Source organism: Puntigrus tetrazona, chromosome 4 (genome assembly GCF_018831695.1).
Source record: "Puntigrus tetrazona isolate hp1 chromosome 4, ASM1883169v1, whole genome shotgun sequence".
NCBI classification, from domain to species: Eukaryota; Metazoa; Chordata; class Actinopteri; order Cypriniformes; family Cyprinidae; genus Puntigrus; species Puntigrus tetrazona.
This window is the reverse complement of record NC_056702.1, coordinates 20,916,487-20,934,052: the sequence shown is the minus strand read 5'-3', so window position 1 is coordinate 20,934,052 and position 17,566 is coordinate 20,916,487. Positions and strand designations below refer to the sequence as shown.

The 17,566-nt window shown below is 35.1% G+C and overlaps 3 protein-coding genes across 3 annotated transcripts in view; 1 reads left to right on the top strand and 2 right to left on the bottom strand.

The window, feature by feature from the left end:
• The window catches only part of LOC122342952 (NACHT, LRR and PYD domains-containing protein 3-like), a 924,523-nt gene that overhangs the window by 558,849 nt on the left and 348,108 nt on the right, over positions 1 to 17,566 (top strand). The window lies entirely within an intron of this gene.
• LOC122342280 (protein NLRC3-like) lies at positions 4,890 to 12,618 on the bottom strand. The gene is given in 7 exon segments (XM_043236078.1): positions 4,890 to 5,323; positions 5,326 to 6,746; positions 9,233 to 9,329; positions 9,376 to 9,410; positions 9,463 to 9,558; positions 11,215 to 11,400; positions 12,533 to 12,618. Coding segments are annotated over 7 exon segments (2,340 nt in total). The 5' UTR covers positions 12,604 to 12,618.
• Positions 15,364 to 16,503, bottom strand: LOC122343116 (gastrula zinc finger protein XlCGF7.1-like). The gene is made up of 2 exons (XM_043237467.1): positions 16,419 to 16,503; positions 15,364 to 15,965 (listed from the first exon to the last, which is right to left on the bottom strand). The coding sequence occupies exons 1-2, from the start codon at positions 16,501 to 16,503 to the stop codon at positions 15,364 to 15,366; spliced, it is 687 nt and encodes a 228-aa protein (XP_043093402.1).

Genomic DNA, 17,566 nt, shown 5'->3' with positions numbered 1-17,566 from the left:
CTATTTTCTTTAGTTTCAGTCACCAAGTAACAACAGTATCCATTAAGATAGTATGTATTTTTTAAAATGTAGTGAGTAAAAAGTAATATTTATTGTTAACCCAGCCCCCAAACAAAGAAACTGAGATACGATAATGTCTTTTGTATTAAATGCTACTTTTAAGGTGAAATATTAATGTCTAAGTGGCATAAATACTAAGGAACTGCTGAAGACATCCAGGAGAAACCAGACAGAATATAGTGAGTATAAGACCAATTACTGCTGTTGAAACTCAGATATAAGTTTTAATTTTATATTAGTATATTTTTATTGTAAGAGTTCTGTCAAATGTCCAGTAATTATTGGTGCCTGCATCAAAAAATAAAGATAAAAATTCTCTTTGTTTTCCCAAAAGTTTGAACCAGAAATATTAAAAACAAAAAAATAATGACCAACAATCATTGAATCATTAACAAATCAACAATCCTAATTTTTATTATAGTAGTAGTATTTTCTTTTTTGTTTTTGTTTGTTTAGTTTTTGCAGTTAAGAGACTGGAACAAATATGGCCAGGTTCTGCAATTATAAGAAACCAAGGAAGTCAAGAGCAAGACAAGTGACATGTTGGTTGTTCGAGATGCTATTTTTAAATACACTCAGTATGTTCAGTTGACAGTGTGAATTCTTCAGTCCTACAGAGAACATCTTAATTCCTGAATCCTGCATCATTGTTACTCAGGTCAGCTCTCAGACTGAAAATTGTTTGATGATTTCAGTGATGAAGACAAACTACAGCACTGACCAGTGAAGGATTACAAGAGGAAACAATCTAAACTAAATCAATACATCGTGGTTACAATTAACCACTATTCAGCACCCATTATTAGGTTTATAGATTTGAGGCTGCATTATTGTGCATATATATGTATATATATATATATATATATATATATATATATATATATATATATATATATATATATATGCTATATATATGTATTTCTTCTTTATTAAAATACACAATGATCACTAGCTAAGAAGTGAAAAACAGTAAACATAAAAAATATTTCAAATTTAATTATTATGCACTCCTTAAAGCTATGTAAATGATTGTCTTGGCAGCAGAGGCTTCCCCATTAAATCAGTGGTTAAATATTGACCATACTGTCCAGACTAAGTGAATGCTTTTTGAATTGTGAATATTGTATTATGATAATCTGGGACTCACACTGATATTTGTGTCTAAAGGGTTTAAGGGTATGTTATTTTAACCTTGGAGTATACACTTTTCACATTTTAAAACTTGACTCACAAATTCAGTTTTGGTTTTATATACTGGAAAGATAAGCTTTACACATATTATAACATCAGTTATTATGGTTATACCATCATTGCTGTGCTGACTTTAAATATTATTTTGTACATATTACAGATGATAGATCAGAACAAGTATTTTACTGCTGCATTTTACAAAGCCAACTATAACTATAGATTTTTAAGAGTTGAAATAAATTGGATATAGTACAATTTGTTGAAAATTTAAATGTATAAAAATTCATAAAAATTGACATCAAATGGCACTAAATGACTACATACTCATTGCACTAACCTCTCATTTAATTGATGATAATCACTAGAAATGAAGTGAATGAAATATAAATTATATTCCAGTTTTAAAATTGCTTCTGATTACATGTAGTCTGGGATTAAAGCAAAATCCGTATTTTAAGGAAAGTCAGTTCAAAGGAGCATAATTAGCATTTTTGGGTTAAAATAATTTCTTAACAGTCTTATGCAAAAGTTTAGGCACCAGATTTTGGTGGATTTTTTATTAAAAGATCTTAAATGTGCAATTTTTTCAGCAAACCTTAGTATGTTCAGTCGACAGTGTGGACTCTTCAGTCCAGTGGAAAGCAGTTTCACTCCTGAATCCTGAAGGTCATTGTTACTCAGGTCCAGCTCTGTCAGATGAGAGTTTGATGACTGTAGAGCTAAAGACAAGCTTTCACAGCACTGACCAGTCAATGTACAACCTGCCAATCTGAAGAAAACAAGAAAATATGCATACATTTGCATTAAGATTGCTTTAAAAAGGAACAGAATTAAACTTTATAATAAAGTTGAGAAGGCATGCGTATGGATTTTGTTTTTGTACTTTCATTTTGCGTTGTCATGTTTTGTATTTCATCTAAAGTTTAATTTCTGACTACTGAAGATAATAAAAAAAGAGTTCCTTTAGTTTTTTTGTATGTTTTATGTTTAAAACTAGTCTTTCTGGTGTGTCCTGTCTTGTCCTTGGTTGTTTAGTCTTTTCATGTAACCTAATTAAGTCTTTTTGAATATTAGGTTTTTCACACAAAGGAATTAAATGTATACGGGTTCTTTACTTAGCGTTACATTTCATAAGCTTTTATTTGTTACTGAAAAAACACTTCTGTTAATCAGCCAGTTGCACATGTTGATTGTCTACATATTATCACTACAAAAAAATAAATCAATATTTGAATATAATTGTTTGAATGAACAAACCTCAGTGTGTTAAATTGACAACTCTTCAGTCCAGCAGAGATTAGCTTCACTCCTGAATCCTGCAGGTCGTTGTTACTCAGGTCCATCTCTCTCAGATGGGACTTTGATGATTGTAGAACTGATGACAAACTTTCACAGCACTGACTAGTCAGTCTACAACCTGCCAATCTAACCAAAATACTAAAAGATTAAAAACCTGTCAGAATGTATATTCAATGATAATGACTTGATAATGACTGATTTTTACAGTTTTTCATTACACTCCTCGGCTTCGAACAAAATCATATATCAAAACATGAAAAAGATGAAAGCTGTAGTAATATTAAAGAGGTGTGTGAACTTGCATGTTATACACTGTTTTATGCTCTGGTCGGCTATTTGCTTATAGTGCTTATAGTGCTCCTACACTAACTGGACACTGGACAGCTGTTCACATAAAAACACCCCATCTAGCCGTTCCAATTTAATTTTAGTTCATTCCACACATTATTCAGCTGTTCCTTTAATAGGTCTTTGTTTTTTGTTAGTTGTATATCAATTTGAACGCATACACACAAATATCAAGATGAAAACAGCAAAAAAAACAAGACAAGAATCTTTCCAGCATAACACATAAAAGTACATAATTAAACTTCTAAACTTTTGCAGCAAATATTTGATCTCACACAGTTTAAAGAAATTGGAGTTGGTGGAGGGCGTCTGGGTTGCACTGATGCATCCATATCATCTAAAGCATCTAAAGATGTTTCTGGGCTTGTGACTCATTTGAAATCTAATGAGTATTGAGTGGTCTGGCATTGTGAACTTTGTTGTTTCAGCTGAAGTTTAATGGTTCAAAACAATTAGTGGTCCCACTTTATATTAGTTTGCCTTAAGTACTGTGTACTTACATTTAAATTATTGATTTGGTACAATGTGCTTATTGTGTATATACGTTTTTACATTGTACTTATATATATTTTAAAGATACACACACACACACACACACACACCCCACACACACACACATATATATATATATATATATATATATATATATATATATATATATATATATATAATATTATTATTATTATACTTACACTGTTGGCCAATCCAATGCCTTACACCTTAACCTTTCCTTAAACCTACTCAAAACACCAAACCTGTCCACAGCAGCAACAGTACTCTGTATACATAAATAGATTGCCTTCTGATACATTTAATCACACATATTTTATCAAAGTAACAGTGAATATGAAAGTCAAACCTCAGTACAGTCAGTTGACAATGTGAAGTTTTCAGTCCAGTAGAAAGCTGCTTCACTCCTAAATCCTGCAGGTCATTGTTACTCAGGTCCAGTTCTCTCAAATGGGATGATTGTAGAGCTGTGGACAAACTTTCACAGTGCTGTTCAGAGAGACTACAGCTGTCGCATCTATAGTCAGAGAATGAAATAGATATTAAATAATTTAATCCAAAGAGAAAAATAAGTGTGGAAAATACCTCTTTTGCACATTGGTAATTAAAGCTGCAGTCAGTAACTTTTTTTTTATTTGGGTCAGTTAATAAAAATTAATTAATAAAAATAATTAATTAATTAAGTAATTAATTAATTTAGTTAATAAAAATTGCATTCTGATTAATTGTGGTGGGCCAGATAAGTCATTAATGATGCAAATATCAGCTATACCATACGTTTGAAATGCCTTTTTTATCCGGTAGACTGACACGGTAACTTAGTTTTTGTGTGTGTTTGCTTGGTGGGATTTGTATTTTAAAGACAACCAGTTTGAGCATAGTTAGCTTTTTGGGTTAAAATAATTTCTTAATATGAAATTCGAATTATGTGACAATTAGAGATTTGACTGTTTATACATTAAAATCTAAATGCTAAGACAGACTGCTGCTTTAAACAACCCTTTTTTGAAAATATCCTGCTATGTCCAGTTCCATTGTTCTGTCTCAAGATGCACACATGTAATGTACATTCAAAAGGATAACCTTCTTAGAAAGACTCAACAATGGTAGAATATCTCAACTATATGCTGAACCAAAGAAACCTCTTTCACGAAGACAATACCGCTTTATTCATCCTTGGACATAAAATTACGAGCACCGTCCTCACTACTAATTGCGACTAGACAGTCCTCAACTGTTATGAACTCCGTCAGATAAACATTTGCACCCATGTTTAGCAGTTAAAGAAGCCCAGCCATCTGATTTCGACTCCATTTTCCACCTTCTTTAGGCTGAAATTAGCAAAAATTAAGCACATACTAAAAAAAGTATGTTGTCACACTGCATTTGACAATAAATAAATAAATAAATAAAAAGCTTTAAGGTTAGGTTTCCTTAAGACAAAGGCAACAGTTTTTTTTTCTAATGTCATTAATAAATACTTACAGAGCTTTTTTGCAGTTCATCATAGCAGGTATCAGTCTCCATCTACCCACAGTCGATGTGTTGTATTTCTTCAGATCAAAGTCATCTAGCACCTTCTCTGACATCTGAATCATGTAGGCTATTGTTGAGCAGTGAGCAGGAGAAAGTTTCTTCTCTGAGTTTTTGTCTGATTTCACAAAGTCCTGAATCTCTCTGTACAGAGTCTCATCATTTATTTCCAGAAGACAGAGGAATAGATTGATGGATCTGTCAGCTGAGATATCATTCTGAAAATCGTCTCTTTTGATTTTCTCTTTAATATACTGTGTAGTTTCTCTGATTGCCTTTGAGCTTTTCACTGTGTGTGGCAGTAGATCCTGTAAGAGTCTCTGATTAGACTCCAGTGAGGCACCCAGCAGGAATCGCAAAAAAAGATCTAGGTGTCCGTTTCACTCTGAAGAGTTTGATCAACTGCTGATATTAGCAGCTGACACAAAGGGATTTCCTTAAATGTTTGTATATTTATAAAAAACAACTGCAATTGCTCCATTTTCTCTAGAAGATGACAGTAAAGCACATAGAAAGCAGCTAGAAACTCCTGAAAACTCAAATGTATGAAACAGTAGACTTTCTTTTGATGAATGACAGATTCCTCCTTAAAGATCTCAGTACAAATCCCAGAATACACTGATGCATCAGTGATGTCTATGTTGCTCTCACTCATGTCCTCTTTGTAGAATGTAACATTTCCCTTTGCCAGCTGTTTAAAAGCAAGTTCAGCAAGTTTCACAATCACTTCTCTGTTGGACTGCAAGACTTTCTCTGGATCTTTCTCTTCATATTTCTGATTCCTCCTATTGACCTGAATCAGCAGGAAGTGAATGTACATTTCAGTCAGAGTTTGAGGGATTTCCTCACTCAGACCTTCATCCAGGAGCTTCTGAAGCACAGTGGATGAGATCCAGCAGAAGACAGGGATGTGACACATAATGTGGAGGCTTCTTGCCCTTCTGATGTGTGAGATGATTCTGTTTGCTTGATGCTCATCACTGATTCTCTTCCTAAAATATTCCTCCTTCTGAAGGTCATTGAATCCCTGAATTTCTGTAAGACGGCTGATGTATTTGGTGGGGATCTGATTGGCTGCCGCTGGTCTGGAGGTGATCCAGATGAGAGCAGAGGAAAGCAGATCTCCTTTCATCAGGTTTGATATCAACAAACCCAGTGATGAAGTCTGAGTCACATCACAAACTTTCTGAACATCTGAAAACATCAGTGAAATTCTGCTTTCATCCAAACCATCAAAGATGAACACAACTTTACACTCCTCATAAATATTTGAGTCCAGATCTTCAAGTTCAGGATAAAAGTCAAGCAGAAGTCTGTGAAGACTGTACTGATGATCTTTAATCAAGTTCAGCTCTCGAAATGGAAGCACAAACATGAAGTCTACATCCTGATTGGCTTTTCCCTCGGCCCAGTCCAGAATGAACTTCTGCACAGAGACGGTTTTTCCAATTCCAGCGATTCCTTTAGTAAGAACAGTCTTTATATTATTTTCATTCTTTTTACATCCTGGTTCAGATAAGTGTTTAAAAATGTCATTGCAGTAGATTGGAGTGTCTTGTATTTTGGCTGCTTTCTCTATCTGTAAAACCTCATGTTCCTCATTCACTCCTTTGCTCTCTCCCTCTATAATGTAAAGTTGTGTGTAGATTCTGTTCAGAAGGGTTTGATTCTCTTGAAGTTTTATTCCCTCAAATAAGCTCTCATACTTGTTCTTCATACTGGTTTTGTTTTGGCCTTTGACCCTTTGTAATTCATCATGTATTGGTTGTTGAGAATCCTTGTGCAGGTCTCCAATCTCATCATCTCTATCCATACAGCAAAAACAAGAACAACACCAATAATAAATGAGAACTTGAGCTGAAAGATCTTTTAGTGTGTCATATTCAAATCTAACTGAGATACTTCACAGAGTTTTAAAATACTTTAAGGCTGAAACTGCCCTTAATCAATCAAATCAAGTTTAATTCATTGAATGTTGATGTGAAAATTTCATCATGTTTGTTTCAAATCTGAAATAGTGTTTAGAAAATTTGCCCTTGACATCAAACAGAAATGAAAAACTATTCACAAGGACACTGTAAATGGACATACAGGGATAAATGGAGACAATGCTCTCTGGTGGACACATTTGCAGGAATGATAGAACACTGTGTTTTCTTAAAAAATAAAATACTACAGAATTGACAATGTGGATGAATATTTAAAAACAGACATAGTATGCTCCTTTTTAAAATCTGTGATATAAGAATTTGTCTCTGAAGTTTCAGTTTAAAATATCCCACAGATTCAATTTTATTTATTTTCTGGAATCAGTTTTTTCCATTTACATTTTTCTGGAATTTTCTTTTTTAATGGTTAAATTACATTGTATAAGCAAAACATGCCTATAAAGTCATGCAATTTAAAAAAGACCTCATTTTGTGAAACAACAAATGCTCACAATATTAGTTTGGTTCTGTTAACACTGCACTGGCTCCCTATCAAACATTGGATAGATTTAAAAATCTTGTTAATTATCTATATCTATATCCTGAATGGTTTAGCTCCTCAATACTTGGAGTGAGCTGTTATCACATTATAGCCCTGCACGTCCGCTCATGTTCTCAAAACTCTGGCCATTTGATAATACCTATAATATCAAAATCAACTGCGGGTGCCAGATCTCTCTGGAACAATCTCCCTAACTCTGTTCGGGAAGCAGACACTCTGCCAGTTTAAATCTAGATTAAAGTCACATCTTTTTAACCTAGCTCACACATAACATTATTATGCTTTTATTATCTTTTAAAGGATTGCCTTTATTAATTAGATAAGCCAAAACCGGGAACACTCCTCATAACACTCAATGTACTCATTACATTATAAAAAAGAATGACATCTATGCTAATATTATCTGTTTCTTTCTTATTCTGTTTCTCAATTCGTACCCGGATCAGATGGTGGATCAGCACCAAGAGATGAACTTCATCAGAGACCAAAACACCTAGATGAGCCCTGTAGACAGTTCACAGGAAGCAGACGCGCACACACACACACACTCACTTACTCACACAAGTTGGCACAATCAGACATGGCTGTGTTTCAAATTTAAACTAGAAACTAGAAGTGCTGGTCGTCTGGACAAAGGAGAACTGGTCTCCAACTAAGCCCAGTTTCTTTTCCCTCATTCTGTCACGGATGAGGTTTTGGTTCCTTGCTGCTGTTGTCTCTGGTTTGTTTGGTTAGGGACAGTTCATTTCTTTAGATTTTATTACAGAGACGATTTCTGCATTTAATAAAAATTAAGTGTTTAACCTCGTCATTACACATTACTATCAATCTATTCTCCTAATTGATACTGTTCAGTGCCTTGATACAATCTGTAATATTAAAAAAGCTATATAAATAAAAGTGATTGGCCGACATGTGTTATAGTAGGATTTATATGTGGATTGTTGTCCAACAATTACATACATATAAAATGTAATGATGGATGGTCATTGCGTGTATCAGAATTAGCCTATCTATTTACATTTCAGCTATTACTACTTATAATGATGAATGAAATTGGCAAATAAATAGATAAATCATGCCAATTCACACCATACATACACACACACACACACACACACATATATATATATATATATATATATATATATATATATATATATATATATATATATATATATATATATATATATATATTTGTAGATTCCACTACTTTAACTTTTACTTCAGGAATGAGCAGATCGTTTTCTTCACATAAGTAGCGTTGAGCTTTTTTGCCAACAAATTCCACCATGTAAATAGCGTTCCGATCTTAAAGGGAATGGGACTTGAGACTTGCCTGGGTGCATTCACCGTTTTTCCTGCCATTAATATAGCAAAAGTGGATTTTGCTATTTTTGCTGTGCCATTACAGCTTGAACCTGCATTGCATTCTAAACCATATTAGTTCAAACTTCTGATATACGTTTTTCTGAGTGCGCACATCTGAAGCACAAGGACAGAAAGCAGAAAAAACTAAACTAAGTTCTCTTTCACACACATTAAGGTTTTACAAAACCTCGGTTAAGGTTCCAAAAACAGCTGGTTGTGTCTGTGAAAGTTAACAGCTTGGATAGAAACAGCATGTTTATTTTAGATCTGTGTGGCAGAAGCAATATACAGTAAATAAATCCGAATAATCTGAAATACACAGGCAAGAATCTGAACATGGGAAACCAGACTAACAATAAGTTAAATATTGAGAACTACTAGTTTAAACTGTAATTCTGACATTTGTCTCCAGCAATGGTTACTGTCTTACCTGAGCTTAAAGGTCACTGCTCCATCTCCAAAACTAAGGGGTTCTGGCATGGATGTGTTACTCTTTATAGAAAAGCAGCTGGGTTCTGGTTGTGCTGCTCTTTTTCTTCTAATGATACAGAAAGTTAGGTAAATATTTCAGACAATGGATTTTTATCACTGATATTTTAGATGCCATTCTGTCTCTTTTCTCAATCAATGGTTACTTTCTCACCTGGTCTCAAAGGTCACTGCTCCATCTCCAAAACTAAGGGTTCTGGCATGGATGTGTCACTCTTTATAGAAAAGCAGCTGGGTTCTGGTTGTGCTGCTCTTTTTCTTTTTACTCTAAAAGGTAATGAAGAAAAAAACATAATTCATGTGATTATTGCCACTGATCACTGTTGTAACTACAGTCAGTGCAGGTGTGGTATTCAAATTGGTGCTTGGCCAGACACCTCCAAGACAGCAAGAAGGCCCCTTGTAACATTATGTGTCGCATGAAAGAGACAAAGGCCAAATTCCAACATAGGAAACACAGGATAACCAAAACAATGTAAATACTTCAAGGATGGACAAAAATGACTAAACAGAATGGGCTTTAAAAATGGGCTTTAAACATGGGGAAACAATCTGGGAGAACTAAAACAGGTGGACAGACACAGGAGAAAACACTGAATTGTACTAGATGCTGGACGATTAGTCGAGAAGGTGTATTCTATGAATGTTCAATCAGTTTAATCAAAACAACTCAAAAAAGGTTTGATTTCCTCAAAATACATAAATTTCTATAGGAATAGCACACACACTCCCTCTTCACTGTAAGAATGGGAGCAGAAACAAAGCAGCATTTCAGTTTGGCAAATGCAGCTTCAGTTGTACTGGACGACCTGAACGCCATCTTGGTGGAGGTCAAGGTTGTCAGACTGCCTAGTTGGCTGAAATGACGCATGAAACATCTGTAAAAATGTCCGAACCCCAGAAACCTCTTCGGGGCCTTAAAGGAATCGGGGGTTGGCCAATACACAGCCTTAACCTTCTCAGGGTCCATGCATACTCCCCCAGCCGTAATGATGTAACCTAAAAACAGATTGTGTGTGAACGTGTGCACTTCTCTGCCTTAACAAAACCCAATTCTCCAGCAGCTTTTTGGAGCATTCGCTTGATGTGCTGCACATGTTGCTGGAAAGACTAAGAAAATGTCATCCAGGTGCTGTATTACAAATTTATAAAAGGTTAAACACAGACTCCAATATAACAGTATATGCTAAATGTGTATTGTGATTTACATTCTAAGAGCAGGAAGCCCAAGCCCGAGACAGTTATCTTTTGTCTTTCAGTTCTTGAACATCTGGTAGGTGTCCTAAATCAAGTGTGAATGCTAATCCTAAGGTACAACTGTGCCTTTTGTTTCACCTATGCATTTGAATGACACCTGGATGCTAAATAGATCAAGGATCGGAAAGTTCCTGTTCTGGGCTAAGTTTCTGATTGCATTTGCATACTTTTGTTTTACTGGTCTCCACCTCTGTGTACTCCTCCCCCTTTGAAACATATAAACTTCAACCTAACATGTTTCAGTTAGATTTGTTTCTTGGAGATTTCTTGAAGATTTTCTTGGAGATTGCTTGACGATTTTCTTAAAGATTTCTTGAAGACTTCTTGCAGATGACTACAGCAACGAAATAAAAATGAACTCCTGCTTTACCAAGAATCTCCTGGTCTCTTCTTAAAAAGAAGCTAAAAAAAGTTTCCAACACAGGTAAACATATATGAACTAATCAACCTAGAATGCTGAAGACATCAACCGAAAGCCATCCTTCTTCAGAACAATGAAAAATTCTGCCCCACCCCCTTGGAGAAGAAGAGGGCCGAATGATCCCAGCTGCTAGAGAATTAGAAATATATTTCTCCATGGCCTCCATCTCGGCAACCCGAAATTGAGTATAACCTGCCTAGGCGGAGACGTACCTGGTACTTGTTTCTTGCTGTTTATTATCTCACCTGGGGTTAAATGTCGCTGTTCCATCACTGAACTTAGGGGGTGACTGTGGCATGTATTCATTGCTCTTCATCGGAACACAGCAGGGTCCTGTAGATTCTGCAACTTCTGCATTCACCTCTTCTTCCTCTTCACTGTGACTCTTTTTAGAGGCGGTGCTCTTGTGCGTCTCCATAAAGAATTCAGTTCTGCATTTGGACAAAGTCACATTCAAATGAACTGTTCTCTTTCAAAAATATAAAATGACAACATTCTGACATTAATTTACTGGTCTTTATTGTAGTAATTATTTAGACCAGTTTAAATTCTGATAAACATCTGTTTTACTAGTTTACTTTATTGCTGTAGTCCAACGCTGAGAACAACGCTGCATCCGATACTTCCATACTATATAGTATGCAAAAAACAGTATGCAGTCTCAATCCATACTACTGCATCCAACGGTTTTTGCAGTACACATAAGGTGGACATTTTCCTATCCCATGAGGCCACAGGAGAGTCGGTTGTTTAATCATTACAGATCACATTAAGGTTTTTTCTTTACTTTTTTGCTAACGTGACGACGCATAACACATGTCAACATGATGAATTCAGACACTGTGATTAAGTTAGCCAGCTCCTGTTAGCAAGCAGAATCACTGAAAGAATAAGAACAAAACAAAACAACTACAACTGCAGCATGCAAATAAAATAATACATTAAATCTCTCAAGATCTCAGCAGAGGAGGATAAAACGACTCAAAAACATCATTACCATCTTTACTTGCTACAAACCAGGTCCCAAAAGGTAACTTAGATAGCATCAAGAACACTTCTGAAATGGCATGAAGCACGTGTGTAATGGAGAGCTGAATGTAAAGAGCGAGGTGACATGAGCAGCCAGGAAGCTTAAAAATGCACCTGGTACAGCACATTGTAGTGAACTTTGGTTTTGACAACCTAAGCAAAATGACAAGTGGTTAAACCTGTCAGGATTAGTTAACCACTATGCTCAGCCCAGTGGACATCCATTACATTTTAGATGGCACTCAAAATATAAAGCCTTAATTGGATCTGTCCTTCTAGCTTAGAAGCACCCAACAGTGTTTAAAATAATATTTTCACAAATCATACACTATTGAAGTAGTGTAAAGCACTTTTTTCTAAGATGTACATTTGGATGTACCCTATGATCACTTGGTATCCTCTTTGGTATTAAAGGCTGTTCTGAGAGTCACAAAAGCAGAATATTAAAGCTACAGCGATAAATTTATAAAATCTTTTCGTGAGCATAGTGTAAGTAAACTTTGAAAATATATTATTGGAAGATGATAAACTCACCCAACGGACCAGCTTTTTTCTTTCGTTTTTTGGTTTGTTGACGTCACTGCATGTTGATGACTCATATCCATTTCCTCTGAAGAAAACACGCAGAGTTTTCACGCAGGGAGCACTACAATTGCTTGTTGACGTTTCAAATAGTTTTAAGCAGTTTAAAAGATAAACTGTAAATTATAACATCTTGGGACATTTTTAGACTAGAAAAGTGTTTTATAGTTATAACTGGAACTGGGTAGATTACTTAAAATAAATTAAAATAAAGTAATTTTAAATTATCATTCATTAAAATAAAAAAAAACATACAAATGCCATGTTGTCATTAAGCAACATCAGACAACCATGAACATGCAAATGCGATAATTATTCAAATATTCTATATTCTCAGGCCATTGCTGCAAGCGAGCTGACCACATCTTTAAAATGAGAGACTAATAAATACTTCTTTGTAATGCAATTGAATATGCCTTGTTTGTGTGACAGAAGGAACTAACCAGACATGGATTCAGTGAAGGCATCTAAAGAACTTTGTTTACCACTAATACTTTTATGGACCATCAAGTAGAACAGATGCTGTTTACGGGTCGTGTGGTTCAAACTTTAGTAGCGCAGGTGTCCTACCCCGTTAAAAACTATTGAGATCGCCCTATTGACTTTTCTCAAACAATAATACAATACAATACAAAACTATTTTAAATTATACATTTACAATTCAAAAAATATAAGATTCTTTTTACTACATCGGATGGGAAAAAAAATCTGTATTAAAGCCATACTACCTAATAGAATGAATATCATGATTAGCAGTGTGGATGTATGTCGTGTCAATATTGCTCAATATTGAGTACATCCATGCAGTGTCACATCTCCGGACTCTGTTATTGTTTTTGACTCGTGCCATGTGCTCTCTGTGCCCTACCTTCCCTTCATGTTAATTGTGTAATTGTCTTCACCTGCTCCCTGTTAATTTGATCAATTTCCTTGTGTATTTCAGTCCTGTGTCTTTGTATTCCGGTTGTCCGATCGTCAATGTCCTTACCCGATGTCCATGCGTGGTTTTTGTTCCTGAGGTCTACTTGTGCTTTTTGTTCTGCTTGCTTTTGTATATTTATTTTGCCCGTTGAGATTAAATCTGTTTAAGTTTATTTTGCTTCTCGAGTGCTCCTTCTCTCGCGTCAAACCACGAACGTGACATGTAGCGTCACAAATCATGATACAACACTATTTAAGATTAAAAATATAGTATTTACAGTATATATATTTTATATATATATTCATTCATTACACACAGACTTTTAATATTTCAAATTGTATATTAATTTTTATGACTATACCTGACAACTAATCCTAAACTAAAATCCCAAATTCAGTATCTCAGAAAAGTTTTATATTGTGATATGGTTTAATATTGAAGTCACCTGTGCCACACTGTAATCAGATAATTAACTCAAAACACCTGCAATGGCCTTTAAATGGTCTCTCAGTCTAGTTCTATAGGCTACACAGTCTTGAAGAAAACTGCTGACTTGACAGTCGTTCAAAAGACGACCATTGAGAACCTTCATAAGGAGGGCAAGACACAAAAGGTCATTGCAAAACCGAATCTTTTGCACAGAATCCATGTTGCTTGAGGTCCACAGTCAGTTATGGTTTGGGGTCTGTTGTCATCTGCTGGTGTTGGTCCACTGTGTTTTCTGAGTTCCAAGGTCAACGCAGCCATATACCAGGAATTTTTAGAGCACTCCATGACACATATAAGGAGGTTGAAATGTATAAAAAAACAACATAGAAAGGTGGCTTTAATGTATATTGTTAGTTTGACACAGAAAGAAGAATTTGTATAAAAATATATGCATTTTTAAAAATATGGCCAAAGAACAAAGAATCGGCCAACTTCCGATCGCCATAACTTTTGTTATGGGCAAAATATGTTTTCACCTTGTGTTGGGTTTTCCTAGATTGCATAACGTTTAGTTAATGAATTCTTAGGTAATTGTGCTTATTTTTTTTACTGTTTCTTATTTTTTATTAATTAATGAATGACAATTCTGTTTTTACTTTGTCAATATGCAGTTTAGCTCTTTCTGTCAGAGCTTTTGCTTGAAATGCTTTATTTTGGCCACTAGATGTCCCTATAGAGCCCTCGTGTCTGCGTTGTTTGTTTCTAATCAGTGCAACTGCTTTCACATGTGCCTCGTTTTAGCCAATGTATTTAAACAGAGGACTTCGTTTGGGTTCTTTGCTTGGATATTGATGTTCCTTAGCCAGTCCTATTGTAAGTCTACTCTAGAACTTTTCTTGGCAAATCTTTTGTTTTTATGTTAATATTGGCTTGTTGATGCCTTTTCCTGAATTTAGTTTTGGAGTTTTTTTCCCTCCTGTTGTATCTTTTTTGGACTGATGATTATTGTTTTGACCTTCTCTAAGAAAAGGATTTTTTGTACCCTTTGCTTTTTGCTCATTAAACTTTGTTGAGTTAATCCAAGAACGCGTCTCACTATTGGGTTCAACTGTCTTCTGTGGCTCAGAGGTGGAACATAAGAATCTCTTGCCAGAGACCCGGGTTCTAGCCCCAGTCCTGACTTCTTTCAAAGAAATGTTTTAAGTTAACACAACTTACAGTTTCTAAATTTAGTAATTTATCTACCATTTTCAGGCACATTTTCATGCTTCCCTTTGATTTTATTCAAGCATGTGTCCATCGTCCACCAGACAAAGCATGAAAACATATTGGAACTTAGCAGTTAATCACATGACACACCGAACAGTAATCACTCTGGTGTGATTTTTACATGTTAAAGATCTACTTTACATCTGAAACTCTTCACCTTCTCTTACGTGTGAATCTTCATGTGTTTCTTAAGGTTTCCTTTTTCAGTGAAACTCTTTCCACACTGTTGGCAGGTGAAAGGTTTCTCTCCGGTGTGAATCCTTATGTGGGCATCGAGGTGTTGTTTATGTGCAAAACTTTTTCCGCATTGCGAGCAGGAGTAAGGCTTCTCTCCCGAATGTATTCTCGTGTGGTCTTTAAGGTTTCCTTTTTTAGTAAAACCCTTTCCACACTGTTTGCAGGTGAAAGGCTTCTCTCCGGTGTGAACTCTCATGTGGTCTTTAAGGTTTCCTGGTTTAGTAAAACTCTTTTCACACTGTTGGCAGGTGAAGGGTTTCTCTCCAGTGTGAACTCTTGTGTGGTATTTAAGATTTACTTTTTGAATGAAACTCTTTCCACACTGTTGGCAGGTGAAAGGCTTCTCTCCAGTGTGAATTCTTGTGTGGACTTCAAGCTTTCCTTTTTTGTTGAAACTCTTTCCACACTGATGGCAGGTGAAATATCTTCTGTTTGCTGTCTTTTGATCTCTTTTTCGTGTCTTTTCAGAATGAATGTCATCTTCTTCTTTATTGAATTCTTGACTTTCCTCTTTCAGTGTCGTCAGGTCTAATGCAAAAAAAAGATAAAACCTAATTAACGCCATTTTAATAGCACAAAAACAAAAATCAAAACCAACATGCATAGATCCTAAGTAGACTAAGTCTTAAACCCACAGCTCTGCAGATTTGAAGAGTCAGAAGATTAGCTGGATTAGCTGGATCAGGTTTGAATGGGGTTGGAACTAAAACCCTCAAGAATTTGAGATTAACACACTAAGCTCAAAACCTCTTCCCATCATTAGATGATATGTATGTCTTAATGATGAGTTTTGTATGTTTCATTTCTCATTTTATAGGTAATGTGACATGTAATTTCAACATATCTGTCCACATGAAGTTCTCGCTCCATGTCAGATAAAACCATTTCAATTACAAGACTGATAAGACATTCTTCAAAAATGTTTAATAAATGTTTAATAAGGATCAAGTAAGTGAGTCCAGCTTTTAGAAGAAAACCCACCTGTTTGTTCCTCAGAATCTTCACGTTTGATTCTCAATGTTTCTTCAACCTTCACATCTTCACTCTCCATTTTAATAAACACCATTCTTGTCTGTTCCTCAGTTTCTTCACGCTTGACTCTCAGTGCTTCTTCAATCTTTACGTCTTCGCTCTCCTTTTTTATAAACAACATTTTTGCTTGTACCTTAGTTTCATGCTTGACTCTGAAGGCTTCTTTGATCTTCATGTGCATTGATGTTACTCCTCATCTCATTAATGATGTTTTAAATATAAGGTTAAGACAAAATACCTGCAATATCCCTTTACAGCTGTAGTTATCTCAGCAGTGAAGTTCAGAGATTTGAGACACTTCGGTCTTCAAGACTGACTAAAACACTGAATCACTCTAGTTTTATACAGATTTCAGGAGGCCATTATCAAAAGATTAAGTATGCAAATAATGTAAGCAGTTACAGGAATTTACCCATATTTTCACCAACTCTAATCAGCATAACTATAACACTCATTATAACAGAGATTGGAGAAGGTTCACACTCAACACAGAGACTGATTAGCATGAACCATGACCATCAGTTAAAGTAATGAGACAAAAGCAGCAAGACACAATAAAGACACCATTTGTTCCTCATTTTTATGTAAATCTCATACAGCAAGACAAAATGTCAGTATACTTTAAGCGTGTTAATGATTAGTTAACATAACTTAAAGTGTGCTATTTTGGATAAACTGTTTTATACTAAGTGTATTTTAGTCGTAATAAAATGTATTAAAAGTGTATTTAGTGTACTTTTTGATGCTAAATTGGTATAGTTAGTACACTTAGTATAGTGGTATAGTTAGTAACAGCAACAACACACAAAATTCAAACATTCAGTATACAGCAAAAGTGAATACAACCATGTAGCATCACTATAAATCACATGATACAGTACTGTTGAAGCTGAAAATTATACATTCTAAAAAAAAGTGCTGGGCTATTGCTGTAAACACATTCTTGGGTTAATTGTGTTGGCTCAAAATTCTGGGGTTGTTTGAGGTAGCGTAAACACACATTGTTTGTTCATGCTAGGTCAAATGAAATTTCTTTAACATTTTTTCACTTAATGCTTCATTAACTAACAAAATATTTAATTTACTGTCTGCGAACT

Coding starts and splice junctions, on each gene's coding strand:
- LOC122343116 (XM_043237467.1), bottom strand. CDS start 16,503: ATGGTGTTTATTAAAATGGAGAGTGAAGATGTGAAGGTTGAAGAAACA. Junction 15,966..16,418: donor AGATTCTGAGGAACAAACAG/GTGGGTTTTCTT, acceptor TTTTTGCATTAG/ACCTGACGACACTGAAAGAG.